The following is a 23,589-nucleotide window of genomic DNA, read 5'->3' as shown; positions in this document are numbered from 1 at the left end:
GCCACCGTAGGCCGGCATGGTACTTCATCACATACTTTAATTTAAAAATGGATGACTTACCCGTTCTTGCTTTGTTTGGTTGCAGGTGTTTTTGGGCCTTGCCCAGCTCTCTACGATGCCATGGAGATTAAGCACATCATGAATGATACAATGGCGTAAGTCACTTTTTACAGTATAGTGTTTTAGATGGAGCAAAAAGCACATGGTTTGCTGTCCTTACACAGGACTGTCGGTACACAAGAAGTCTGCCAGGCTTCCTCACATTGCTGGTACATAAGAAGTCTGCTGTCCTTACACAGGACTGCCGGTACATAAGAAGTCTGCCAGGCTTCCTCACATTGCTGGTACATAAGAAGTCTGCCAGGCTTCCTCACAGTGTTGGTACAGAAGAAGTCTGCCAGGCTTCCTCACATTGCTGGTACATAAGAAGTCTGCTGTCCTTACACAGGACTGCCGGTACATAAGAAGTCTGCCAGGCTTCCTCACATTGCTGGTACATAAGAAGTCTGCCAGGCTTCCTCACAGTGTTGGTACAGAAGAAGTCTGCCAGGCTTCCTCACATTGCTGGTACATAAGAAGTCTGCTGTCCTTACACAGGACTGCCGGTACATAAGAAGTCTGCCAGGCTTCCTCACATTGCTGGTACATAAGAAGTCTGCCAGGCTTCCTCACAGTGTTGGTACAGAAGAAGTCTGCCAGGCTTCCTCACATTGCTGGTACATAAGAAGTCTGCTGTCGTTACATAGGACTGCTGGTACATAAGAAGTCTGCTGTCTTTACATAGGACTGCTGGTACATAAGAAGTCTGCTGTCCTTACATAAGACTGCTTGTACATAAGAAGTCTGCTGTCCTTACATAAGACTGCTGGTACATAAGAAGTCTGCTCTCCTTACCTAGGACTGTTTGTACATAAGAAGTCTGCTGTCTTACATAGAACTGCTGGTACATAAGAAGCCTGCTGTCCTTAGAAATTTTTTTTATAAATGCCCCATTCGGCATTATGTCTGACAAGCAAGGTTTTTGCAAGATGACCTAGTCTGTTAACTCTTTCCACCATGGCTGATATCTTAAAAGCTGGGAATTGTAATGTAATCGATCAGATGGAACCCGACCTGAGCTATGTTTGCTCAGTGAGCAGATTGCAAAAATATCATAGCCTATGAAATGTGAACTTTGACCTGTCTTTGTTTATTTCAGACATATACTGTTTAACCATGTGGGTCGATTAGGTCATGTGATGTCAGCGTGTGCGATGTACGGGACGATGCTCCGGTTTTTTACTGTCAATCATAAAGAGGTATACTACTGAGGAGTCAAAACAAATAGTGAAATTTTACCTCTTGAAATGAGAACTCGGCTAAGATCAGTCAGGCAGGGAAGAAAAATTCCATTGTCTTAAGTCCCTTTCATGAGATAAAGTTGCCATTTAGGAGAAGGGGAAATAAATAATAATTCTTTTTGCAATATTATGGGCCTCTGTGGTTGAGGGTGTTAGCACATCAGCGCAGCGCGATGACCAGGAGCCTCCCACCAATGTGGTTGCTGTGAGTTCAAGTCCAGTACATGCTGGCTTCCTCTCTTGGCCGTGGGTGGAAAAGTCTGGCAGCAACCCGTGGATGGCCGTGGTTTTCTCCCGGGCTCTGCCCAGCTCCTCTCACAATGCTGGCTGCCATTGTATAAGTGAAATATTCTTAAGTACAGTGTAAAACACCAGTTAAAATAGATAAGTAGATGAAGCAGTACAGATTACGTAAATCAACATGGTTGAAAATACAGAGCATTACTTAATGTACAGTAATTGAACTAAGATTTCGCCCAAAATATTTCATTTTTAGTGACAAATAGAAGCTGACATTTTCCCAGGAGGATATAATCCTACAGGCACTCTTCAGACAAACCACTTTTCAGACAAACCTCTTTTGGTCATGGACGAATTTTATACGTATTTTTTTCTAGTATAACATTATACTTATTTTTTTTGTGTGTGTGTTTTTGTTCACAGACTGCTGAATATCTCATCTCATCTTATAAATATGGATCATTTACAAAGGTAGGAAAGATTACCATTTCTGTGTAGTGTCATACACTTACTGGGGCTCTAGCCTGGCTCAGGTGTGAAAGGTGTCACTCACATTTCATATGACAGGCCCTTGAAGTTCTGTGCCGGATTCCACCGTTGCTAGTTTGGTTGTAGTCTTATGTCAGAGGGCTTTTCAGGGATGTTTCCTCTCTAGTTGTATGTTGGATGGTCTTCCAGCAACCTGCCGATGGTTGTAGGTCTCCCCAAGCTCTTCAAGATTTCCTTCCACCTTAATGCTGGCTGTCGTTGTATAAGTAAAGTATTCTCATATCAAATTGATAAATCAATTCAGAGATCTTGTCTAGTTTGGTTGTGTCCTTAATCTATCACTGATTTTCTTTGATCACAAACCTGATTTAGGTACTGGTTTAATTTGCTGCTCTCGGTCTTTGTGGACCCATGGTTACGATCTCGGTTACAATCTCAGTCTTTGTGGGTTCGTGGTTACAATCTCGGTCTTTGTGGACCCATGGTTACAGTCTCGGTCTTTGTGGACCCATGGTTATGATCTTGGTCTTTTGGGTTCATGGTTTCAGTCTCAGTCTTTGTGGGTTCGTGGTTACAATCTCGGTCTTTGTGGGCCTGTGGTTACAGTCTTGGTCTTTGTGGACCCATGGTTACAGTCTCGGTCTCTGTGGATTCATGGTTTCAGTCTCAGTCTTTGTGGGTTCGTGGTTACAATCTTGGTCTTTGTGGACCCATGGTTACGATCTCGGTCTTTGTGGGTTCATGGTTACAGTCTCAGTCTTTGTGGGTTCGTGGTTACAATCTCGGTCTTTGTGGGCCTGTGGTTACAATCTCGGTCTTTGTGGGCCTGTGGTTACAGTCTCAGTCTTTGTGGGTTCGTGGTTACAATTTGTCTTTGTGGGCCTGTGGTTACAGTCTCGGTCTGTGTGGGCCCATGGTTACAATAACTTATTCTGCTTGACTTCCACCAGTATGGTGTGCACATCTGTACTTCATCAAGAAACTTCACCAAGAAAAGTTCATTTGTAACTTGCTAAAAGTCGGTGGTTTTTCTATACTACAAGGTTCCTACACTGATAAAACTGATCAGCTCCCTATAGGTGTAAAATTCTTCAGTGTGGCATTCAGCAACAATGTGATAAATAATGTTATTAAAATGGATCTGAATGTATTGCAGAACGCTGTTTGAGACGGGTCTTATTTGTGAAACCTGTTGTGACCAATTCTGATGATGACTATTTTTGTGGAGTGATGCATTTCATAGGTGTCATTTGTCATTTTCAGTTTTTTTTTTCACTTTAGACCATTTTCTTGCTACAAATGTACCTGTTTTCTTTGCCAGATTTTTGAATTTGTAAAATTCCGAGAAAAGCTGCAAAACTCGCTTCAGTTTGCCACAGCAACAGCAGAACGTTTGGTGCTGGATCTAGTGTTAGAAACAAACAGGTAAATTCTTTTCTATTTTATTCAGTTGAAAATTAGAGTAGCCAATTTTGGCATGTGATTACTGTGTTAAATTTAGCCAACTCTTTTATCTGAAAGTATGTATTTTTTGCTTCTTGTGTGTATGTCTTATTTAAAAACTGAACTAATCTTTAATAATTCTACACATTGTAGCTTATAAAGGATTACATCTTACAGAGGGTTCAGCTTATTCATTGTGCATGTTAAAAATGGGTAATTAAGTCCTAAGTGGGCAGAATTTCATGTCTCTTATGCCCTAGAAGCTTTTTTATCTTTGAGATATAGATGTTAATTCTCATTAAAAGTTGGCCAATATTTATCTGCTGTTTTTGTTTTTTTCAGCCATAATAGTACAGAGCAGATGATGTCTTATATGGAGATAGATCCTGAGAAGGGTAGGTTTACTACAGTTGATACATCCTTGTGATGGCTGAGAGGTTAGAGTGTCTGCCTGGTATGCAGGAGACCTGTGTTCAGTTCCAGGTTGTGGCATACTGAAAAGACTTTGTAGTTTTATTAGTTTCTCTATTGTGTCCCAGCTTTAGGAGAGGTTAACCAGGCTCAGTTTGGCTATTTTTGTGTCACTGAGAATAATGATGTTAGACAACGATGAATAAATAAAGTAATTCCACATTGTTTTAAACAGTCTACCTCACTGGCAGCAGCCGTTACATCCTGAACTTTAAACAGTTTACCTCACTGGCAGCAGCATTTCATCCTGAACTTTACGGTCTACCTCACTGGCAGCAGCCGTTAAATCCTGAACTTTAAACAGTCTACATGTACCTCACTGGCAGCAGCCGTTACTTCCTGAACTTTAAACAGTCTACCTCACTGGCAGCAGCCGTTACTTCCTGAACTTTAAACAGTCTACCTCACTGGCAGCAGCCGTTACATCCTGAACTTTAAACAGTCTAGCTCACTGGGAGCAGCCATTACTTCCTGAACTTTAAACAGTCTACCTCACAGGCAGCAGCCATAATATCCTGAACTTTAAACAGTCTACCTCACTGGCAGCAGTCGTTATATCCTAAACTTTAAACAGTCTACCTCACAGGCAGCAGCCATAATATCCTGAACTTTAAACAGTCTACCTCACTGGCAGCAGCCGTTATATCCTAAACTTTAAACAGTCTACCTCACTGGCAGCAGCCGTTACTACCTGAACTTTAAACAGTCTACCTCACTGGCAGCAGCCGTTACATCCTGAACTTTAAACAGTTTACCTCACAGGCAGCAGCTGTTATATCCTGAACTTAAAACAGTCTACCTCACTGGCAGCAGCCGTTACATCCTGAACTTTAAACAGTCTACCTCACTGGCAGCAGCCGTTACTACCTCAACTTTAAACAGTCTACCTCACTGGCAGCAGCCGTTACTTCCTGAACTTTAAACAGTTTACCTCACAGGCAGCAGCCGTTACTACCTGAACTTTAAACAGTCTACCTCACAGGCAGCAGCCGTTACTACCTGAACTTTAAACAGTTTACCTCACAGGCAGCAGCCGTTACTACCTGAACTTTAAACAGTCTACCTCACAGGCAGCAGCTGTTATATCCTAAACTTTATTCACTGGACAACATGTAGCATTCATTTCTCTGGTCTTAAAGAGAACAGCCCATCAGAAGGCTGTCAGACATATGATACAGTGAAGCCTTGTGATTCCTTGTAACCACTTTTGCCACAGTATGGATTAGAGAGTGTCAGGGTGGCAGTATGTTATCAGTACATTGTAAACTGTTAAAAACGCATGCACATAACACATGCATAACTCTTCTCTCCTGTTTTATTTTTTGTTTTTTTGTTTTTGTGAAAAGTAAAGATATGAATATGTCATTCATTGGATGGACTAACCATGTGAAAAAAGGAAGCTAAATATCATGGCTACAGTTACGCTTATATTGAGAGCAGACCAGGTATACCACAGATTATAAGAACGAGGCTAAACCCCTGCCATTGATTCAGTCCTGTTACCACTCTTGTATGCAGCTGTAAGAGAGTCTCATTCCTTTTCAGACAAGACAGATTTTGATGAGCTGTGTGACAACAGGGATTTCACTGTGATGCTAACTTGGGACCCACCTCACTTGTAAGTTTACTTTTGACAAAATGACTTCAAATTTTGCCCATGGCTAAGTTTAAGCTTTTGTCCAGATTCTGAGAGTTCCATCTTCATTTTAGAAAAGGGTTTTGGGATTTGTTTGGAAGATCACATTGTATGTTACCAGAATGATGTAAGTTTCAGCAGTGAAAGTATTGTTACCAGTAAAATTTCAGTTTTTTGATCAGAATTTGAGGTCTTTTACTGCAGATTTGATCAGAGTTAAATTATCTCCACAAAGGATTTTCTTTGTTCTCAAAAACATTGACCATGGCAGTGTGGGTTAAAGTTAAATCTTTTCTTTCCATGTTTTCCATATTTTTTTTTCCTTGCTGTAAATGTGTCGGAAGTGGCCTGTTGAATCTGAGTTTTTTGTGCTTTCATTTCACAGAATAAATTTGGAAGAAATCAAGTTAAAATCGTTTGAAGAAGAGGTAAGTTTTTGTATTTCCATGGAGTCAAGGGCCTAGACGGAGGTGGTGGGAGATGAATTTAAATTCTGTGACACTGTGGTATTAAACCATTGGGCTCCAGTGTTAGTTTCCTTCTCTCTTGTTGTATACAAATATTTATTCTCCTGTCATTCTCCTGTCACTGTTTAAATCATTTCATGATCAGTTACCACTATATCTAAAAGAATTACTTGTTAAAAACACAGCAGTACGCTGTAAGTGTCTCAGATCAACTGTTAACAACCTTCATATTGATAAACATAACTATTATAAAAAAAAGTTTTACAGTAGTGAGCTGTCATGCTTGTAACAGTTTAGAATGTCTAATCGAAACAGCACCATCACTTTCTGAGTGTAAGTCAGTTTATTTGAAAAATTATTTCAGCCAGTAAATTTATATTAGCTGATAAATGTAGTTATATATTATTGACTGTTTTCATGTTTTAAAAGATGGAATTGTATATACTGTTTGTACTTGTTCATGTATTGTTGTAGAGGGCCTCTGGGAAGAGCAAATTGTTAAATTTGACAGAGCTAAACTCTTTAAATAAAGGTTTCACTCATTCATTCACTCATTCATTCGCTCACTGTTTGTGAGGCCCTGGTGACAACAACCTGTTGATGATGCACAAGTCACCATTTTTGCAGTCGAGCAAGATTCATTGACGATCACTTGTCTTCTCGAGTAATGTGTGAATATCTTTATGTCACACGCTGGAAAGTTTACCAGTAACTATCCACGCTTGATGATTTACACCAGGGACTGCTGATGCCTTGACGTATAAAACAGTTCTATAAGGGAAAAGTTCCCGTGTGGAGTTAAGCGATACCTAACCTTGAATATTATCCATGACTGTTTGGCTCATTTCTCCAGATTCTGAGAGTTTTGTTGATTTTAGAAAGATGGTTTAATGTTTGTTTGGAAAGTGGGATGATAGCCTACTGGGAAAACGTCAGTTTTATAGATGATTTCAGAGAAATTTGTGTAATTTTCTGCGCCTTATTGTTTGTGTAATTTTCTGCACCTTATTGTTTGTGTAATTTTCTGCGCCTTATTGTTTGTGAATTTTTTGCACTTACGTATAATAAATGTATATGCGACTTCATACCTCATTGCAGAAAGCTTGGCTGAAGTTACGTAATTTACAGCTAAGGATCTTAGCAGCAGCCATCTCATTAGGAAAATCTTCAACATCTCACGACCACGCTAACAATGGCGTAAACGACAACAGCAAGCCCAGCATGACGCAAGTGCTGCACACGCTCTTCAGTCAGCTGAAGTCACACCTGGAGGCGTGTCAGCAGCAGTTTGCAACACCTGCCGATGTAAGCTATGCATTTCCCACAAATACATCCCAGTGTACACATAAAGGACTCTACACTGTGTATAATAAGTCCCTCGTTATTTCATGGAATTTTTACCAGCTAATCACCTTGGTGTACGAACTGTAGTACAGAAGGCTCAGTAGCTTGTGAAAAGTCATGTGACCTTATATATTCATATTAATTGCAAAAAATTCAAATTTGATTTTCACCAACTTAGTACAACAGAATGATTAGTTGGTGAAAAATGTCATGAAGCTGTAGGTGATTTACTGCCTATGTCATTTAAAAATTAATTTTCTTCTTCATGTCCAAAGAATTCTTCACTTGTGTATATCCACCATTGCAACTTTCTCAGGGGACTAAATGTCATGTACATTTCAATCTAATAAAAAAAAGTATAGATACAAAATGTTAATAAGTTCTAATACGAGTTTTAATTTGCTGAATTTGATCCAAAGTATTTCTGAATTCGCCATGTACACTGCGCACAGGTAGACCTGTCACATGTGATGGGCAAACCATGTGACATATGATGGAAAACCCCGTCACTCATGACGACAAAACCATGTTGGACGTGACGTGAAAACCTTGTCACACGTGATGGGAAAACCATGTGACACGTGATATGACACATGATGGGGAAAACCATGTCGCACGTGATGGGAAAACCATGTCACTCATGAGGGCAAAACCATGTTGCACATGATGGGAAAACCATGTCACACGTGATGGGAAAACCTTGTCACACATGGGAAAGTTTGCCAGTAGCTTGCTGAAGGCTAGCTGGTTACTCCCGAGACACTAGTTTTCTGAACGCGTTGAGTTGACTGCTTTTGTAGGAGTTTAAAAAATGTGGTATTGCATCACACAACAAACAAATAGATGAAGAAATGAGACATTGATGAAATGATGGGAGAGTACTCTATCCTATGTTAGTGATGGTGGTGTTTTCTGCCCCACAGTACCCGTTACAAGGGCCCTTCAGGACAAGACTCTCCTCTTATCTCAGCGGTCTACATAGTAAATTATTTATAGAAATGGTGGAGAACGTTTTCTATTGTCAAACACTAAGAGAAGAAGGTCTAGGTAAGTATTTATTGAATGGGTTTCTGCAACTGATGCATTAATATCTTGTCCATGAGAAAGCTACTCATTTTACAAAATTTGGAAAGGTGTTTATACAAAAAGTGTAAGTTTCGTAACCAAAAGTTATATATTGTGACATTTATTGGCCTCGGAAAGTGCACCTTCTGGGATGAATTATTAGGTTAAAGACAGTATTTTATGAAAAGCAATACCTGTTAGAACTTTTTTTAGAGTGCTATTTCCAACAAAAAAAAAAAAAAAAGGATTACTTCAGATGTATGATCGCAGTTTGACATTACCTGTACCAGCAGCTGAAGAGGTCAGCTCTGAATGATACGTGTAATTGTTTATTTGTTTTGCTGTAGAGCGGATAGACAGCACATTAGAGGAACGACTGAGGACCTCAGCTGGAGGACTAGTTAATGGTGAGTAGAAGAGGAGCTCAGCCTAACTGTAGCGCTAGTTAATGGTGTGTAGAAGAGAAACTCAGCCTAACTGTAGCGCTAGTCAATGGTGGGTAGAAAAGGAACTCAGCGTAACTGTAGCGCTAGTGAATGGTGGGTAGAAGAGGAACTCAGTCTGATTGTAGCGCTAGTCAATGGTGAGTAGAAGAAGAACTCAGTCTGACTGTAGGGCTATTTAATGGTGAGTAGAAGAGGAGCTCAGCCTGACTGTAGCGCTAGTTAATGGTGTGTAGAAGAGAAACTCAGCCTAACTGTAGCGCTAGTCAATGGTGAGTAGAAGAGGAACTCAGCGTAACTGTAGGGCTGGTTAATGGGGAGTAGAAGAGGAACTCAGTCTGATTGTAGCGCTAGTCAATGGTGAGTAGAAGAAGAACTCAGCCTAAGTGTAGAGCTAGTTAATGGTGAGTTGAAGAAGAACTCAGCCTAACTGTAGCGCTAGTCAATGGTGGGTAGAAGAGGAACTCAGCCTAACTGTAGCGCTAGTTAATGGTGAGTAGAAGAGGAACTCAGTCTGACTGTAGGGCTTGTCAATGGTGAGTAGAAGAGGAACTCAGTCTGACTGTAGCGCTAGTCAATGGTGGGTAGAAAAAGAACTCAGCCTAAGTGTAGAGCTAGTTAATGGGGAGTAGAAGAGGAACTCAGCCTAACTGTAGTGCTAGTCAATGGTAGGTAGAAGAGGAACTAAGCCTAAGTGTAGAGCTAGTTAATGGGGAGTAGAAGAAGAACTCAGCCTAACTGTAGCGCTAGTCAATGGTAGGTAGAAGAGGAACTAAGCCTAAGTGTAGAGCTAGTTAATGGGGAGTAGAAGAGGAATTCAGCCTAACTGTAGGGCTAGTTAACAGTGAGTAGAAGAGGAACTCAGCCTGACTGTAGTGCTAGTCAATGGGGAGTAGAAGAGGAACTCAGCCTAACTGTAGGGCTAGTCAATGGTGGGTAGAAGAGGAACTCAGTCTGACTGTAGGGCTAGTCAATGGTGAGTAGAAGAGGAACTCAGCCTAACTGTAGGGCTAGTTTATGGTGGGTAGAAGAGGAACTAAGTATGACTGTAGGGCTAGTCAATGGTGAGTAGAAGAAGAACTCAGCCTAAGTGTAGAGCTAGTTAATGGTGAGTAGAAGAGGAACAGCCTGACTGTAGCGCTAGTCAATGGTGGGTAGAAGAGGAACTCAGCCTGACTGTAGGGCTAGTTAATGGTGGGTAGAAGAGGAACTCAGTCTGACTGTAGGGCTAGTTAATGGTGAGTAGAAGAGGTACTCAGCCTAAGTGTAGAGCTAGTCAATGGTGGGTAGAAGAGGAACTCAGCCTAAGTGTAGAGCTAGTTAATGGGGAGTAGAAGAGGAACTCAGCCTAAGTGTAGAGCTAGTTAATGGTGAGTAGAAGAAGAACCCAGCCTAAGTGCAGGGCTAGTTAATGGTGAGTAGAAGAGGAACTCAGCCTAACTGTAGAGCTAGTTAATGATGGGTAGAAGAGGAACTCAGCCTAACTGTAGGGCTAGTCAATGGTGGGTAGAAGAGGAACTCAGCCTAACTGTAGCGCTAGTTAATAGTGAGTAGAAGAACTCAGCCTAAGTGTAGAGCTAGTTAATGGTGAGTAGAAGAGGAACTCAGCCTAAGTGTAGAGCTAGTCAATGGTAGGTAGAAGAGGAACTAAGCCTAAGTGTAGAGCTAGTTAATGGTGGGTAGAAGAGGAACTCAGCCTAACTGTAGCACTAGTCAATGGGGAGTAGAAGAACTCAGCCTAAGTGTAGAGCTAGTTAATGGTGAGTAGAAGAGGAACTCAGCCTAAGTGTAGAGCTAGTCAATGGTAGGTAGAAGAGGAACTAAGCCTAAGTGTAGAGCTAGTCAATGGTAGGTAGAAGAGGAACTCAGCCTAACTGTAGGGCTAGTTTATGGTGGGTAGAAGAGGAACTCAGTATGACTGTAGGGCTAGTCAATGGTGAGTAGAAGAAGAACTCAGCCTAAGTGTAGAACTAGTTAATGGTGAGTAGAAGAGGAACTCAGCCTAAGTGTAGAGCTAGTCAATGGTAGGTAGAAGAGGAACTAAGCCTAAGTGTAGAGCTAGTCAATGGTAGGTAGAAGAGGAACAGCCTAACTGTAGGGCTAGTTTATGGTGGGTAGAAGAGGAACTCAGTATGACTGTAGGGCTAGTCAATGGTGAGTAGAAGAAGAACTCAGCCTAAGTGTAGAGCTAGTTAATGGTGAGTAGAAGAGGAACAGCCTGACTGTAGCGCTAGTCAATGGTGGGTAGAAGAGGAACTCAGTCTGACTGTAGGGCTAGTTAATGGTGGGTAGAAGAGGAACTCAGTCTGACTGTAGGGCTAGTTAATGGTGAGTAGAAGAGGAACTCAGCCTAAGTGTAGAGCTAGTCAATGGTGGGTAGAAGAGGAACTCAGCCTAAGTGTAGCGCTAGTTAATGGTGAGTAGAAGAACTCAGCCTAAGAGTAGAGCTAGTTAATGGGGAGTAGAAGAGGAAATCAGCCTAACTGTAGGGCTAGTTAATGGTGAGTAGAAGAAGAACCCAGCCTAAGTGCAGGGCTAGTTAATGGTGAGTAGAAGAGGAACTCAGCCTAACTGTAGAGCTAGTTAATGATGGGTAGAAGAGGAACTCAGCCTAACTGTAGGGCTAGTCAATGGTGGGTAGAAGAGGAACTCAGCCTAACTGTAGCGCTAGTTAATAGTGAGTAGAAGAACTCAGCCTAAGTGTAGAGCTAGTTAATGGTGAGTAGAAGAGGAACTCAGCCTAAGTGTAGAGCTAGTCAATGGTAGGTAGAAGAGGAACTAAGCCTAAGTGTAGAGCTAGTTAATGGTGGGTAGAAGAGGAACTCAGCCTAACTGTAGCGCTAGTCAGTGGTGAGTAGAAGAGGAACTCAGCCTAACTGTAGGGCTAGTCAATGGTGGGTAGAAGAGGAACTCAGCCTAACTGTAGCGCTAGTTAATAGTGAGTAGAAGAACTCAGCCTAAGTGTAGAGCTAGTTAATGGTGGGTAGAAGAGGAACTCAGCCTAAGTGTAGAGCTAGTCAATGGTAGGTAGAAGAGGAACTCAGCCTAACTGTAGCGCTAGTCAATGGTGGGTAGAAGAGGAACTCAGCCTAAGTGTAGCGCTAGTCAATGGTGGGTAGAAGAGGAACTCAGCCTAACTGTAGGGCTAGTTAATGGTGGGTAGAAGAGGAACTAAGCCTAAGTGTAGAGCTAGTTAATGGTGAGTAGAAGAGGAACTCAGCCTAACTGTAGGGCTAGTTAATGGTGAGTAGAAGAAGAACTCAGTCTAACTGTAGGGCTAGTTAATGGTGAGTAGAAGAGGAACTCAGCCTAACTGTAGGGCTAGTTAACAGTGAGTAGAAGAGGAACTCAGCCTAAGTGTAGAGCTAGTTAATGGTGAGTAGAAGAGGAACTCAGCCTAACTGTAGCGCTAGTCAATGGTGGGTAGAAGAGGAACTCAGCCTAACTGTAGCGCTGTATAATGCTGGTCAAGTAAGTTTTAGGATGTGAACATTTTAGCGGTTTTTGTCTTTTTTGAAAGAAGTTGAGAATTAAATCATCCCATTCCTGTAACGAGCGTGATTTCGTGCCGTTTGTAGACAAGCGAGTACCAAGCTGTGTAAAAACACATCATTCTCTAACCAAAGTACTGTAAGAGCGCAATTACAGTGTATGCAGATTCAATGATGTATTACAGAAAAGAAAAAAGAAAAAGAGGACATGCCTTGGGATAGTGTAATGTTTAGATGCAAGTGCTGTAGAACATCATTTCCTCTCTGGCCGTACGTGGGAAGGTCTGCCAGCAATCTGCGGATGGTCGTGGGTTCCCCTCCGAGCTCTGCCCGGTTTCCACCCAGAGTTATGCTGGCCGCCGTCGTATAAGTGAAATATTCTCGAGCACGGCCTAAAAGACCAATCAGATAAATAAATAAATAGAACATCATCTGTTAAGAAATGGAAAATGTTTTGAATTTATGTATATAAGAAATCTTCTGAATGAAAACTGTTTGTATGGCAGAGTTGGTGTGGAGTCAGGACTGTAAACTCATCCTTCAGGAAGACTCTGGCTGTTCTCTTCACCATGAAGTTATAGAGCAGTTTGTCATGTCAGCTGAGGTGAGAAGGTTGGAATTGGAAATATTAAAACAAATAAGCTGATAACAGCATCCAAAAAAATAGTCTGATGGGGTTATGTTTTGTTTTTTGTTTCCTGAGGATTTTTGTCAGCTGAGTAAAATCATCTTTTAAACACTGGATTCTGCACTGGTGTGTTTGGACACATTGGGTGGCAGGGAGGTCCACTACATAGGGATTCATTTTGCCCCGTTCACAGAATTTTTTTGATCTCAGAAAGGTGTTTTGAGGTTTGTTTGGATGGTTGGATGATGACCTATTCGAAAAATATCTTTTAGCTGCTCAAATAATGTGTATGACATGTATTTATGTACTGTTTTGGCAAAATCATTTATGATTTTCTGGAAATCTAGTCCTGCATTCTTTGACATACTAGTACACACCAGTCTATCCGTGTGTCAGCTGTGACAGTGTTACTGTTGTTGTTACATTACAGAGCCTGGCCCATGCAACAGTATTAGCAGGCGTATGTCACCGCCTTCTCAAACCGCTCAAAACAGCCTTCACGAAGAAACAGAAAAAGAAGAAAGACTCGTCATTACCTGTGGTAAGTTAGGTTTTGTTGTTTGACTGCTGTATGCTCTCTCAGTGCTTGCAGACCTGAACTCTATCCACTTATGTTAACCATTGCCACGGTTCAGAGGAAATGTTCTTCATTGTGATAAATGTACTTCAGTGTGATAAATGTACTTCAGTGTGAGAAATGTACTTCAGTGTGATAAATGTACTTCAGTGTGAGAAATGTACTTCAGTGTGATAAATGTACTTCAGTGTGATACATGTACTTCAGTGTGAGAAATAAATATGATAATGATAAATATGTTATGCCAGCCCTATTTACGAGCGAGGTGAAGCAAAAAAAAGAAAGAATCCACAAATGAAATAAAAATAAAAAATGTCCGTTTTTTAACAGGAACATGTTTTTAACAGGAGCAATTACTGACACGCTCCACACTTCTCAGGCATTAACTGTTTTTCCAGTTTTATTTTCATATTCTCCTGTGAGCAAAAATTTAAATTATGACCTTGTCCTTCAGAAAACATCACTGGAGAGATGTTATTGAGGGAATGGTAACTGAGATAGTAGTAACAGAGAATGGTAACTGGGAGAATGGTAACTGAGAGAAAAGTAACTGAGAGATGTTACTTAGAGAATGGTAACTGAGAGAATGGTAACTGAGATAATGGTAGTTGAGAAATGTTACTTAGAGAGTGGTAACTGAGAGAATGGTAACAGAGGTGTTACTTAGAGAAGGGTAACTGAGGGATGTTACTTAGAGAGTGGTAACTGAGAGAATGGTAACTTAAAGAATGGTAACTGAGAGATGTTACTTAGAGAATGGTAACTGAGATAATGGTAACTCAGAGATGTTACTTAGAGAATGGTAACTGAGAGAATGATAACTCAAAGATGTTACTGAGAGAATGGTAACTGAGAGAATGGTAACTGAGTTTGCTGGGACATTGAGCACTTGGTGATACAATTTGGTATCTCAGCCAACAAGGTTGTTCATTGAAAGGAAATTATAATTATCATGGCTGAACAAACTTTTCTGTGTGTCTAAGTTTTCACCTTATGCAGTTCTGCTTGTCTTGATATGAGAATCCATGAATTCTTAACTAGATTTTTAACTATTTTGATAACTTAACTGTTTCAGCCTGTAGCATGGGGGGTGGTGGGTGGGGGTGGTATGGGATCTTACAGCTCTTAAAGCTTTTGATGAATAAGGTCGTGTGTTCAAACCCAGCTCTAACTGTTTCTGCAGCTTTTAGCCCCAAAGGTTTGTTAGATACCTGCTGAAGGTCAGTTTATTCCAGATACTCCGGTTACCTCCACGCATAAACCTGAGCTCCATCATTTAACTGAAAAATTCAGGAGCATGGCATTAAACACCAATCAATCAACCAATCAGTGAATATGTCCAGTAAGAAAAGTTCTGACAATTTGCATGTTTGGACTAGACATTTGTGTGTCAGCTTTGTCCACAGTCATGAGAACTTTTGTCCACAGTCATAAGAACTTTCATCCACGGTCATGAGAACTTTCATCCACGGTCATGAGAACTTTCATCCATGGTCATGAGAACTTTCAACCACAGTCAGGAGAACTTTCATCCACAGTCAGGAGAACTTTTGTCCTTAGTTAGGAGAACGTTTGTCCTTAGTCAGGAGAATTTTTGTGTGTCACAGCCTGTTAGTTTTGAGATCTTTTGTTCTTAGTCTGAAAGTCTTAATATTTCAGCCTGTGAGTTTTGGGAACTTCACACAGCTAGTGGAGGGGTTGGAGAAGGGGGCACAAGGTCTGCATGTGGCCTCTCAGAACCTGGATCCTGTGTTTCTCTCTCTGGACATGGCTAACCTCAATCTGTCTGCCCCAGTCAGTGACTCAGAGGTAAGCCCTTAGTGCTCTTAACCTCAATCTGTCCATCTCAGTCAGCCACTCAGAGGTAAGTTAGTTTTGTGTCACGAAAAGTTATTGATGCGCTGTCGCTATTTTGAGGATCGTGGCTGCAAGTGTCACATACCAGCTGGTACCTTGATTGCCTGTGATAGTGTATGTGGCGAAATGATTTACACCGTGTAAGGTAGTCTACGTTCATGTATTTAACAGTTCCTAATAATATTAGGCCTCTAAATTCCCAAATTAAAACAGAGCATGCTGAGTAACCATGACGATTTGTGTGTGTGCCTAAATTCCTGAAAGCTGTAGCACACAGGCGAGATTTAAAGCAGTCTTTGTCAAAATCGAAAGAAGATCTCCAAAGTAGTTTACTTGTGCGGTGCTCTCCACAACATGTTAGTTTTCAGAAACTGAAGTTTACAGCAAAGGCTCTTGTACCACTACCCACAGTCAGGGAGAATGACTACTGTGATATCTGTGACATTCTCTAGTGTCTGCCATAAAGAAGATGTAGCAAGGGCTAAAAAAAATGGTTATTTGTTTTACTATACATGCACTTGTCCTCCAATACTATGTTGAGCATGTCTGTATGTCACATGTAGCAAAGTGGGTCAGTAATGTGCCAAAGGTCAGTGGTTTACCTGGGTACTCCAGTTTCCTCCAAATATAAAACTGACTGCCAATATATAAATGAAATATTCCAGAGTGAACAACATTGAAATAAGTATTTTCTCAGGTTTGTTAGCTCTTGTAAACTCCAGGTTTCAGTTAGCATAGCTTCATGTAAAACATTGTTTTTGTGGTTGGTAGGACGACCAGCACGCCTCACAGGAGATGTGGAAGGGAGTAGAAAGCAGCTACCAGCAGACAGCCAAACAAATGTCCGAGTTCCTGCACACGAAACTTCACTACCTCAATAGTCTGCGCTTATGATGTGAGCCTCAAGCTAACCAATCTAGTTAGACCAACTCCGCTGTGGTGTGAGGGACTGGTGGGTTTGTGTGGCTTCTCTTAGCGTCCAGGGGGCACTGGACGCTGGGCAAGGAGAACCCAAGCTCTCCCTCAGTGACTGAGCTAAAGAAGTGAACTTGATATAAAGGCGTCCAAGCTGAAAGACCGCGAGCATGAGCGTTGTGTGGGGGGGTGTTGTCCAAACATCACAGTGTAGCTGTCGGTTTTATGGCCTTGTTTGATGTCAGACTTATGATGTCGAGCAAAGCGTTAATGTGTACTTAAGCAGATAATGGAATGTGTAGGGGTTTTACAGAATTACCCTGATCAGAGACGAGAGTTTGGCTGAATCGTTCTCCTGCCTGGAGCAAACTGCTAGGATGGCAACACTATCTCCACAGTGGTGGAGACCACTCATTCAAAAGCTTCTGTTCAGGAATAAACATTTCAACCTGATGCAGTGGCATATTTGCAGAAATGACCAAACATTAAAAACATCATAGTGCTAGTCTCTCAACAGGTATACTGGCATCTTCAAGTTAAAGGATAAGACAGCACCTGGCTAAACGTATTTCAAATGAAAGCAGAACGGTGAATTATTATTTTAATGAGATTCACTGAATAACATGTAGAACAAAATGACAGTACTGCACAAATGGCTGGTTTGAATCGAGGCACCCATCTTGAGAATTTTATCCAATCAAACACGTTGCTATTAGATAGGGCGACCTAAGCTCTGACATAGCCTTTACCCATTCACTCCATGATGTGACATGATAACACAGAACGACTGCATAAAACATCATTTTGAGATCATTTACATTGATTTACTCACGTGTAGCCAAGGGGCCATTTCACACCGTGTTGTGGGACAGGTCTGTATAATTTAAAATCAGTTGATTTACAAGCCAGTGTTGTATGACGGTATCACAGATTTTGTCAGACGGCAGCATACCATCTTAGCCCAAACAGCATTCATCTCCTCAGTAGACCCCAGGCCTACATAGACACGCTGCTCAAATTATACAAATCCATTTTTTGGTTGTACATGTGAGCATATAGTCAGCATACAGCTGCTAAATAACAAATCTCTGAGTCAGTGCAATATTCATTAGGGATGCAGAAGGTGCATTCGAATGAGAAGATGGCATCTCATCAGAAAATGCTAAAAATTAATTAAATCTTATATCATTTTTTTTTTCTGAATTTATTAGAACTGAAGAATTTTAATTTTGCCCATCGTCTTTCTAGCTTGCAAGGGATGGTTTTTTATCCGTTTTCTTTTATAAGATACAGTAAAATTATTGAAACGCCGTGTTTAAGCTGAGGTGCTTACTCCGCAATAACTAGGTCAGAACTACTCTCGTCTTAAAAATTGAAGCATAAAATCCCTCGACAGTCGAATGCCTAGATCAGCCTCAGTGGTGCGTAGATTTATTTCCATTTGTCTCAGAATTCAGCATGAATACAGTTGTACAACAATTTTGTAAACATTTAATAGGGCTCAGAATTACCAGTAGCAGCACAACCCTTTCGGAGGCTACGACCTGAACCAGGAGTACCTCGGCCCTGCATCTGCTGGCTGCTCATAAGCTGTATCAGTGATATAGTAGGCCTACCAACAGTTCAAGCAGTGGAAGAAATACCTGTCCAGTATATCCAATTTCTGAGAAAGCTTTTATCACTTCGTCCTTCATCGCCAAACTCCACAACTTCGACCTGCCATAGGCTACAAGCGCATTCACACTAGCACGGAATGCGTTCTGGACATCAAAGCAAATTTCGTTACGATTTTGTGCACAGATTCGTTCAGGTGTGAATACAAGGCACAGACAATGTTATTGTCCCCGAATTCGCTTCTCTGTCCAAACCGAATTCAGTGCTAGTGTTAACGTTCCTAACTGCTCAGACTTTATGTGGGGAAATACCTTCGACATTAGAGAACTGGAGTAAACGGGACGTCACCTTGCTGTGGATAATGGAGATGGCTGAAGCTGTGACAAGACAAAGTTTCACTAAACTTTTACTAGGTTGAAAAAAATCTCAAAAAATATTTAATGTCCGTTTAAGATACTTTAAATGGTAGTCTTTCAGTTTACATGAACATTAGCCAGGTGCTGTCTTTCACTTTAACACAGAAAGACAAGGGAAGTAACTCTTGGATGAAATACTGGGCAGCACCAAATCTCCCTTCATTTCTGGGACGTGCTCCTGAGTACCCAGTTGTTAGCAGGATTCCTTGTTTGGAGCACCAAATACCACAGGAGTGCACAGCCTGGATCAGCTCAAACAGAAAAAAAAAGAGGTGAACTGTTGAATTAACATAAGGGAAACTCTAACAGGGCATCTAATGAGACGGAAGAAATGTGGGTATTTATCGGGAATAGTGTGTGAAACTTATCTGCTTCCTCAGTGTCAGGATTGAGTCTACATGAGATAGAGGACTCAAAATGAGAAACCAAGCAACATTTTCTCAGACTCAAGTTGGGATTCTTTGTCTTGTGAAATGATTAATCAGATTGCCTGGTAAGGTAAGGTGAAAGAAAACAAAAAACTGAAGTGAGTTTCATCAGACATGATAAAACTATGCGTGAAAATACTTTATAAAATTTAAATGCATGCAAGTGTTAGAATTGAAAGGTGGGCTACATTTGTATGAATCCTAACCAGTGTGGATTGTTTGCACTCTAAACACGGTTGATGTTGGAATAACCGACTTCATGAAAAAGTTAAAGACTACTTTAATTATGTTAATATTTTTCTGCAGGTAAATATAAGGAAAAAAGGTTATGTCATAAGATTATCCTGGCATTCGCAACATGGTTTGTAAAGTTCATCTTAGAATTCAGACTTCTGAATGCATTATATAGTTCCACTTTTAAAATATGATTAAAACTGGTGGCAGCAGTCTGGAGATGATTAGTTTTGAACTGTCTCTTCCTGCAAGAAGTTTCATCTGCTGACAACAGTGCTCGCTGTACTTTCTTCCATTGGTTACACATGTAAGACTTTAGAGCCCAGCAGTGTCAACAGTGGTCAGGTTGTCATGTTGGAGACACATCAGTTCATGACCCACCCAGTCCATGCAACGTGCTCAGTATGGACCTGAAAATCAAGTGTCTCATTTTCTCCTGTTTTCTGTGTCTTTCCCATGTTAATTTTCCATGTAGTAGGCCGTGTCAGAGATGTTGAGACGCACGCTGCCTCAGGCTATGATTCTCATTCTTGTTGCTGTAATGGATCAGAAACATTTAGTATTTGAAGAAGTCAAAAATAATACAGATGCTAGGTAGTTATGTAGGTCTGTATGGACAAGCTGTGTGATTTCAAGGCTGTCTGTTCGATGAGATCAAACAAGTAAGAATTCCACTTTGCCCAGGCACACCATTTAGGTTGGTCAAGGTGATTTTTTTTGAGCGCATCCTTGAGGTGATAGTCAAGGTCAAATGCAAATACAACATCATTCATTGGTTTTATGCAAGTAAAACATGGTTGGACAACTTCACAAACCAATTCATAAGTCCATCTCACACAAAGACAACAGTGTTTGTTTGTGATTATGTGATTCACATTAAAATTTCTGAAACATTTTGCAAAAGAAGCTGCGAGTCTGCACAAATGTCATTTTCTGTCCATCTCTTAAATCTGCGTTCATTAAAACATTACATTACAAAATACAGAAGATTGTACGGAACAATAATAGACTGAGTGGATATTCATTTTGATTGATTTCCTAAACTAATGGAATCCAATATTGAATAAGTATGGTTTGTTGCTGTGGTTTGTCTAGATTTGATTTGTGTAGCTGGAGTTCAAGGAATAGGCGTGGATGATTTTTTACCGACATGTTTGTATAAATTTCCAAACTCCCACCCATCTGTTGAAAGGATAACAAGACCTTAAAAGTCTTTTAAAATAAAAGGAAGGAGTTCATTTTTGGATATGTCTTTGATTAAATTTATTTTAAAATATGAAATGTTACATTGAATTTTTTTCAAAATGGACTGATGAATGAGGTACAATAACTCTTTAATGTTTTTGCATGTTTGCAAGGTGTCTTGTTCAAGCATATTCTGAAGGCATTATTCTGTGTTGACTAATAAAATTAAACTTTAAACATACCTGATCATAGAGTCCTGAAAAAAGTATTTTTCTTTACAGTTTGGAACAGTGGGTAAATGAATTAAGAACCTTGTATGATAGTTTCAGCTTGGTTGATTAGAGGCTGACATGTATCAGATTTTGTGATATATTCAGAAACACTTCATTGTGACTTGTGAAAGATTTACGGAAGCAGTCTGCAGCCACTGGAAAGACATGTATTTGCAATTTTATACAACACGTGGTTTGATTTTTCACCTAATTTATTCAGTGATGGCGATAGTGGATTAGTATTTGAAATAATTGTCACCTGTATTAGTGGTTGTGTGGACTTGATGTTACATGGCTTAAGGCCTTACCCTATAAACAGTGATAAGTGGTAACATGGTACTTGTGAATTCACAAACTGTGGTCTTTGCGCTTACAGTGTACATCTATTGCTAGAGTAAGAAAACAACATTTCTTGATTCATGGAACAACTTTACATGTACTGTAAAACTTCAACCTTTTCAACCACTAAAGCACTTTGTGCAAAGAATTATTATGAAAATGATGATACAAATGATTTGTTTGTGTCACTTAAGATGCAAGCTTCATTAAACTGTGTAAATTACTTCTCTACAACCCATAGTTCTCACGGAATGTTTTGAAATAGAGCTCGCAGTGGTGGTTGAAAAGATTGAAGAATTAAGGTATATGTATCAAGGCCACTTGTAAAAAAACAATCCTCAACAAACTCTGCGTGAGAGAGCCTGTGGTTAAGAGGATTGGGATCTGATCAGGATGGGTGTTTTATGATTTCTGTTAAGGTTATGCCGGTATTTGCCCTTTGATGTGAGAAAAATACATGTATTCTTCAAAAATCCTGTCATGATCATCCATTCTTTTATTTAAAGTCTTATGAATGATGTCTTCTAATTTCCCCTGTACTGGTCGATTTTTTTGTGGATTTATGGGAGTGAAGAAAAAGGGTATTTTGAAAGGAAGTTTTAAACTCGTTCCCCAACATTGCATAAAGTATCGTTTTGTAGGAGACTTAAAGGCAAAGAAAACACTCAAATTAAGTATGTATCAAATGAAAGATGATTTAAAACTGTCTAAGCAAAAAGTTTGCTTTATTTTTTGTAAGAATATTTTCAGCCAAGTAAAACAGTGTGAAATCATCAGATCCTATGGTGGTGTGTAGTGACCCCAGATCAGTGACGTCTCTTCCATGCTGTTCGCTTCAAACAGTTCATTTCAATTCCCGGTCAGCGAATGCCTTTTTAGATCTCTATGCATATGGCGTACATTGTGTATAAGGAAGTATAGCAGTCTTTGTGTTGTAAGTGCCAGAAACCTGATGATCACTCCTCAGACAAGGCCACCACAGAATCCAAAGTTTCACATAGAGTTTTACTGGGTTGGAAATCAAACTCTTTTGGTGGACAGTGTTTAAATGTCTTTCATACAAGAAAAACTTCAAGTTAGTCTTTTCTTTGCCTTTAAAGGAAAGGTTCATTGCCCCTTTGAAACATCGTTAATTTGTGGTTTCGAGATCCTTTTGCGTGTTGATATGTATTGTGGTAACCATGTTTGAAATTTATCATTAAATCTTAGGTGTCTGTTAGGATTTCATTGTGTTGGCTTTAACTTTTGGAATATCACTCTGCCATTTTGTCATAAAATGATTGACCTTTATCAAAATTACATGGAAGTTTAAGGGCTCTGAATGTGTGTGAGCCACATTTTCATCCCATAATGCATTAAAATCAGAATCATTCTAACGAGATTTCGCAAAATTAATTCATTGAATCTCAGGAAGCCAGTCCCTTACCTTTTCTGTACACTTTACTGAAAGTCCTGCATTGGTAGTTTGGTTATCTGGTTCACACAGTTTTAATTTTCTGATTGTTGGAGCTCCAGAGGTTAACATGTCTATGGGTTGCCTCTGTGCCTGTGTGAGTTATGCTCTAGCTGGTGTCAGTGAAATTGACTTACAAACCCTCCATAGGGAAAGATGGGTCAGTTTTATAGTGGACATGTGTGAAGTTTTTGTGAATTTAGGTATTAGAACCTTTTGTGCCATGATTGTGTTAACCATGTAAATGGATTGTATCTACAGAAACAAAACCTGCACTTTTCAGATTTTATCATCAACCTTTGACTTTTCATCACATTACAGTACTCGTTACGTTCAACGTTTTTTTATATACATGTAAGTTCTTCAGCCAATGCTTAAATTGATACAGAATCGACTGGTTGGCAGACAGTGGAGATAGGATTTCCTGTGTCAAATTTTGCAGCCTTGGTCACGCTTGAATAAATGTACCATACCTGGTATACAGCCTAGGCCTGGCATAGCCTGACCTATCTCCCACACCAGCCAATCAGAATCGATTCAGTATCCCTTTAAGTTAACATTTTCTTGATAGGTTTTAATACAAACTAGTTTAAGCCTATAACACTAGCAAAATTCTTTAACTGCATGGAAATGTATTTCAGCCATCAGAAAAATCATGAACTATGTCTTCAGGAGTAACCATGCTTGTATGTGAATTTCAGCATAATTTGCAATTAATAACCATGATCTTAAAAAGGTGGGGGGGATGGCTGTATCAGGGGGTGGCTAGAGAAATGAATGAATCAGGGGAGTGGCTAGTGAAATGGCTGAATCAAGGGAGGGGGGGGGGTACTGATTGAATTAGGAGATTCGGAAGGGAAATGGCTAAATTGGGGAGTCATTAAGGAAGTGGTTGCATGTGCTGGGGGAATGGCTGAATCAGAGGAGATATTAGGAAAATAGCTGAATGAAGGCAGTGTCAAGGGAAATGGTTGAATCAGGGAAGTCAGTAGGGAAATAGCTGAATTGGGGAGTGGCAATGGAAATGGCTGAATTGGGGAGTGGCAATGGAAATGGCTGAATCTGGGAGTGGCTGAATTGGGAGTGGCGAGGCAAAGGAATGAATTGGGGAGTCATTAGGGAAATGGTTGCATGAGAGAACTGAATCAGGGGAGTGGCAAGGGAAATAGCCAAACTAGGCAAGTTGCTGGAAGAATGTCTCTTAGTTTCAGAGAGAAATGGCAGTGTTGGAGCATTTGTTAA

At 40.4% G+C, this 23,589-nt stretch overlaps 1 protein-coding gene across 1 annotated transcript in view; it reads left to right on the top strand.

Moving 5' to 3' along the window:
• Positions 1-16,569, top strand: part of LOC135476634 (N-alpha-acetyltransferase 25, NatB auxiliary subunit-like) — a 39,708-nt gene extending 23,139 nt beyond the window's left edge. Inside the window, exons 15-28 of the mRNA XM_064756723.1 lie at positions 86-155; positions 1,199-1,298; positions 2,004-2,051; positions 3,391-3,494; positions 3,855-3,907; positions 5,529-5,601; positions 6,005-6,047; positions 7,185-7,391; positions 8,354-8,477; positions 8,843-8,902; positions 12,936-13,033; positions 13,488-13,598; positions 15,294-15,443; positions 16,263-16,569. Of these exons, the coding sequence (XP_064612793.1) occupies positions 86-155; positions 1,199-1,298; positions 2,004-2,051; positions 3,391-3,494; positions 3,855-3,907; positions 5,529-5,601; positions 6,005-6,047; positions 7,185-7,391; positions 8,354-8,477; positions 8,843-8,902; positions 12,936-13,033; positions 13,488-13,598; positions 15,294-15,443; positions 16,263-16,385 (1,364 nt within the window). The 3' untranslated portion in view covers positions 16,386-16,569. The remainder of the gene's footprint in view (positions 1-85; positions 156-1,198; positions 1,299-2,003; positions 2,052-3,390; positions 3,495-3,854; positions 3,908-5,528; positions 5,602-6,004; positions 6,048-7,184; positions 7,392-8,353; positions 8,478-8,842; positions 8,903-12,935; positions 13,034-13,487; positions 13,599-15,293; positions 15,444-16,262) is intronic.
• Positions 16,570-23,589: the final 7,020 nt, after the last annotated feature.

The sequence above is a fragment of the Liolophura sinensis genome, chromosome 10 (genome assembly GCF_032854445.1).
Source record: "Liolophura sinensis isolate JHLJ2023 chromosome 10, CUHK_Ljap_v2, whole genome shotgun sequence".
In the NCBI taxonomy this organism is placed as follows: domain Eukaryota; kingdom Metazoa; phylum Mollusca; class Polyplacophora; order Chitonida; family Chitonidae; genus Liolophura; species Liolophura sinensis.
The sequence above is the reverse complement of the archived record's forward strand: the minus strand, read 5'-3'. Positions and strand labels throughout refer to the sequence as shown.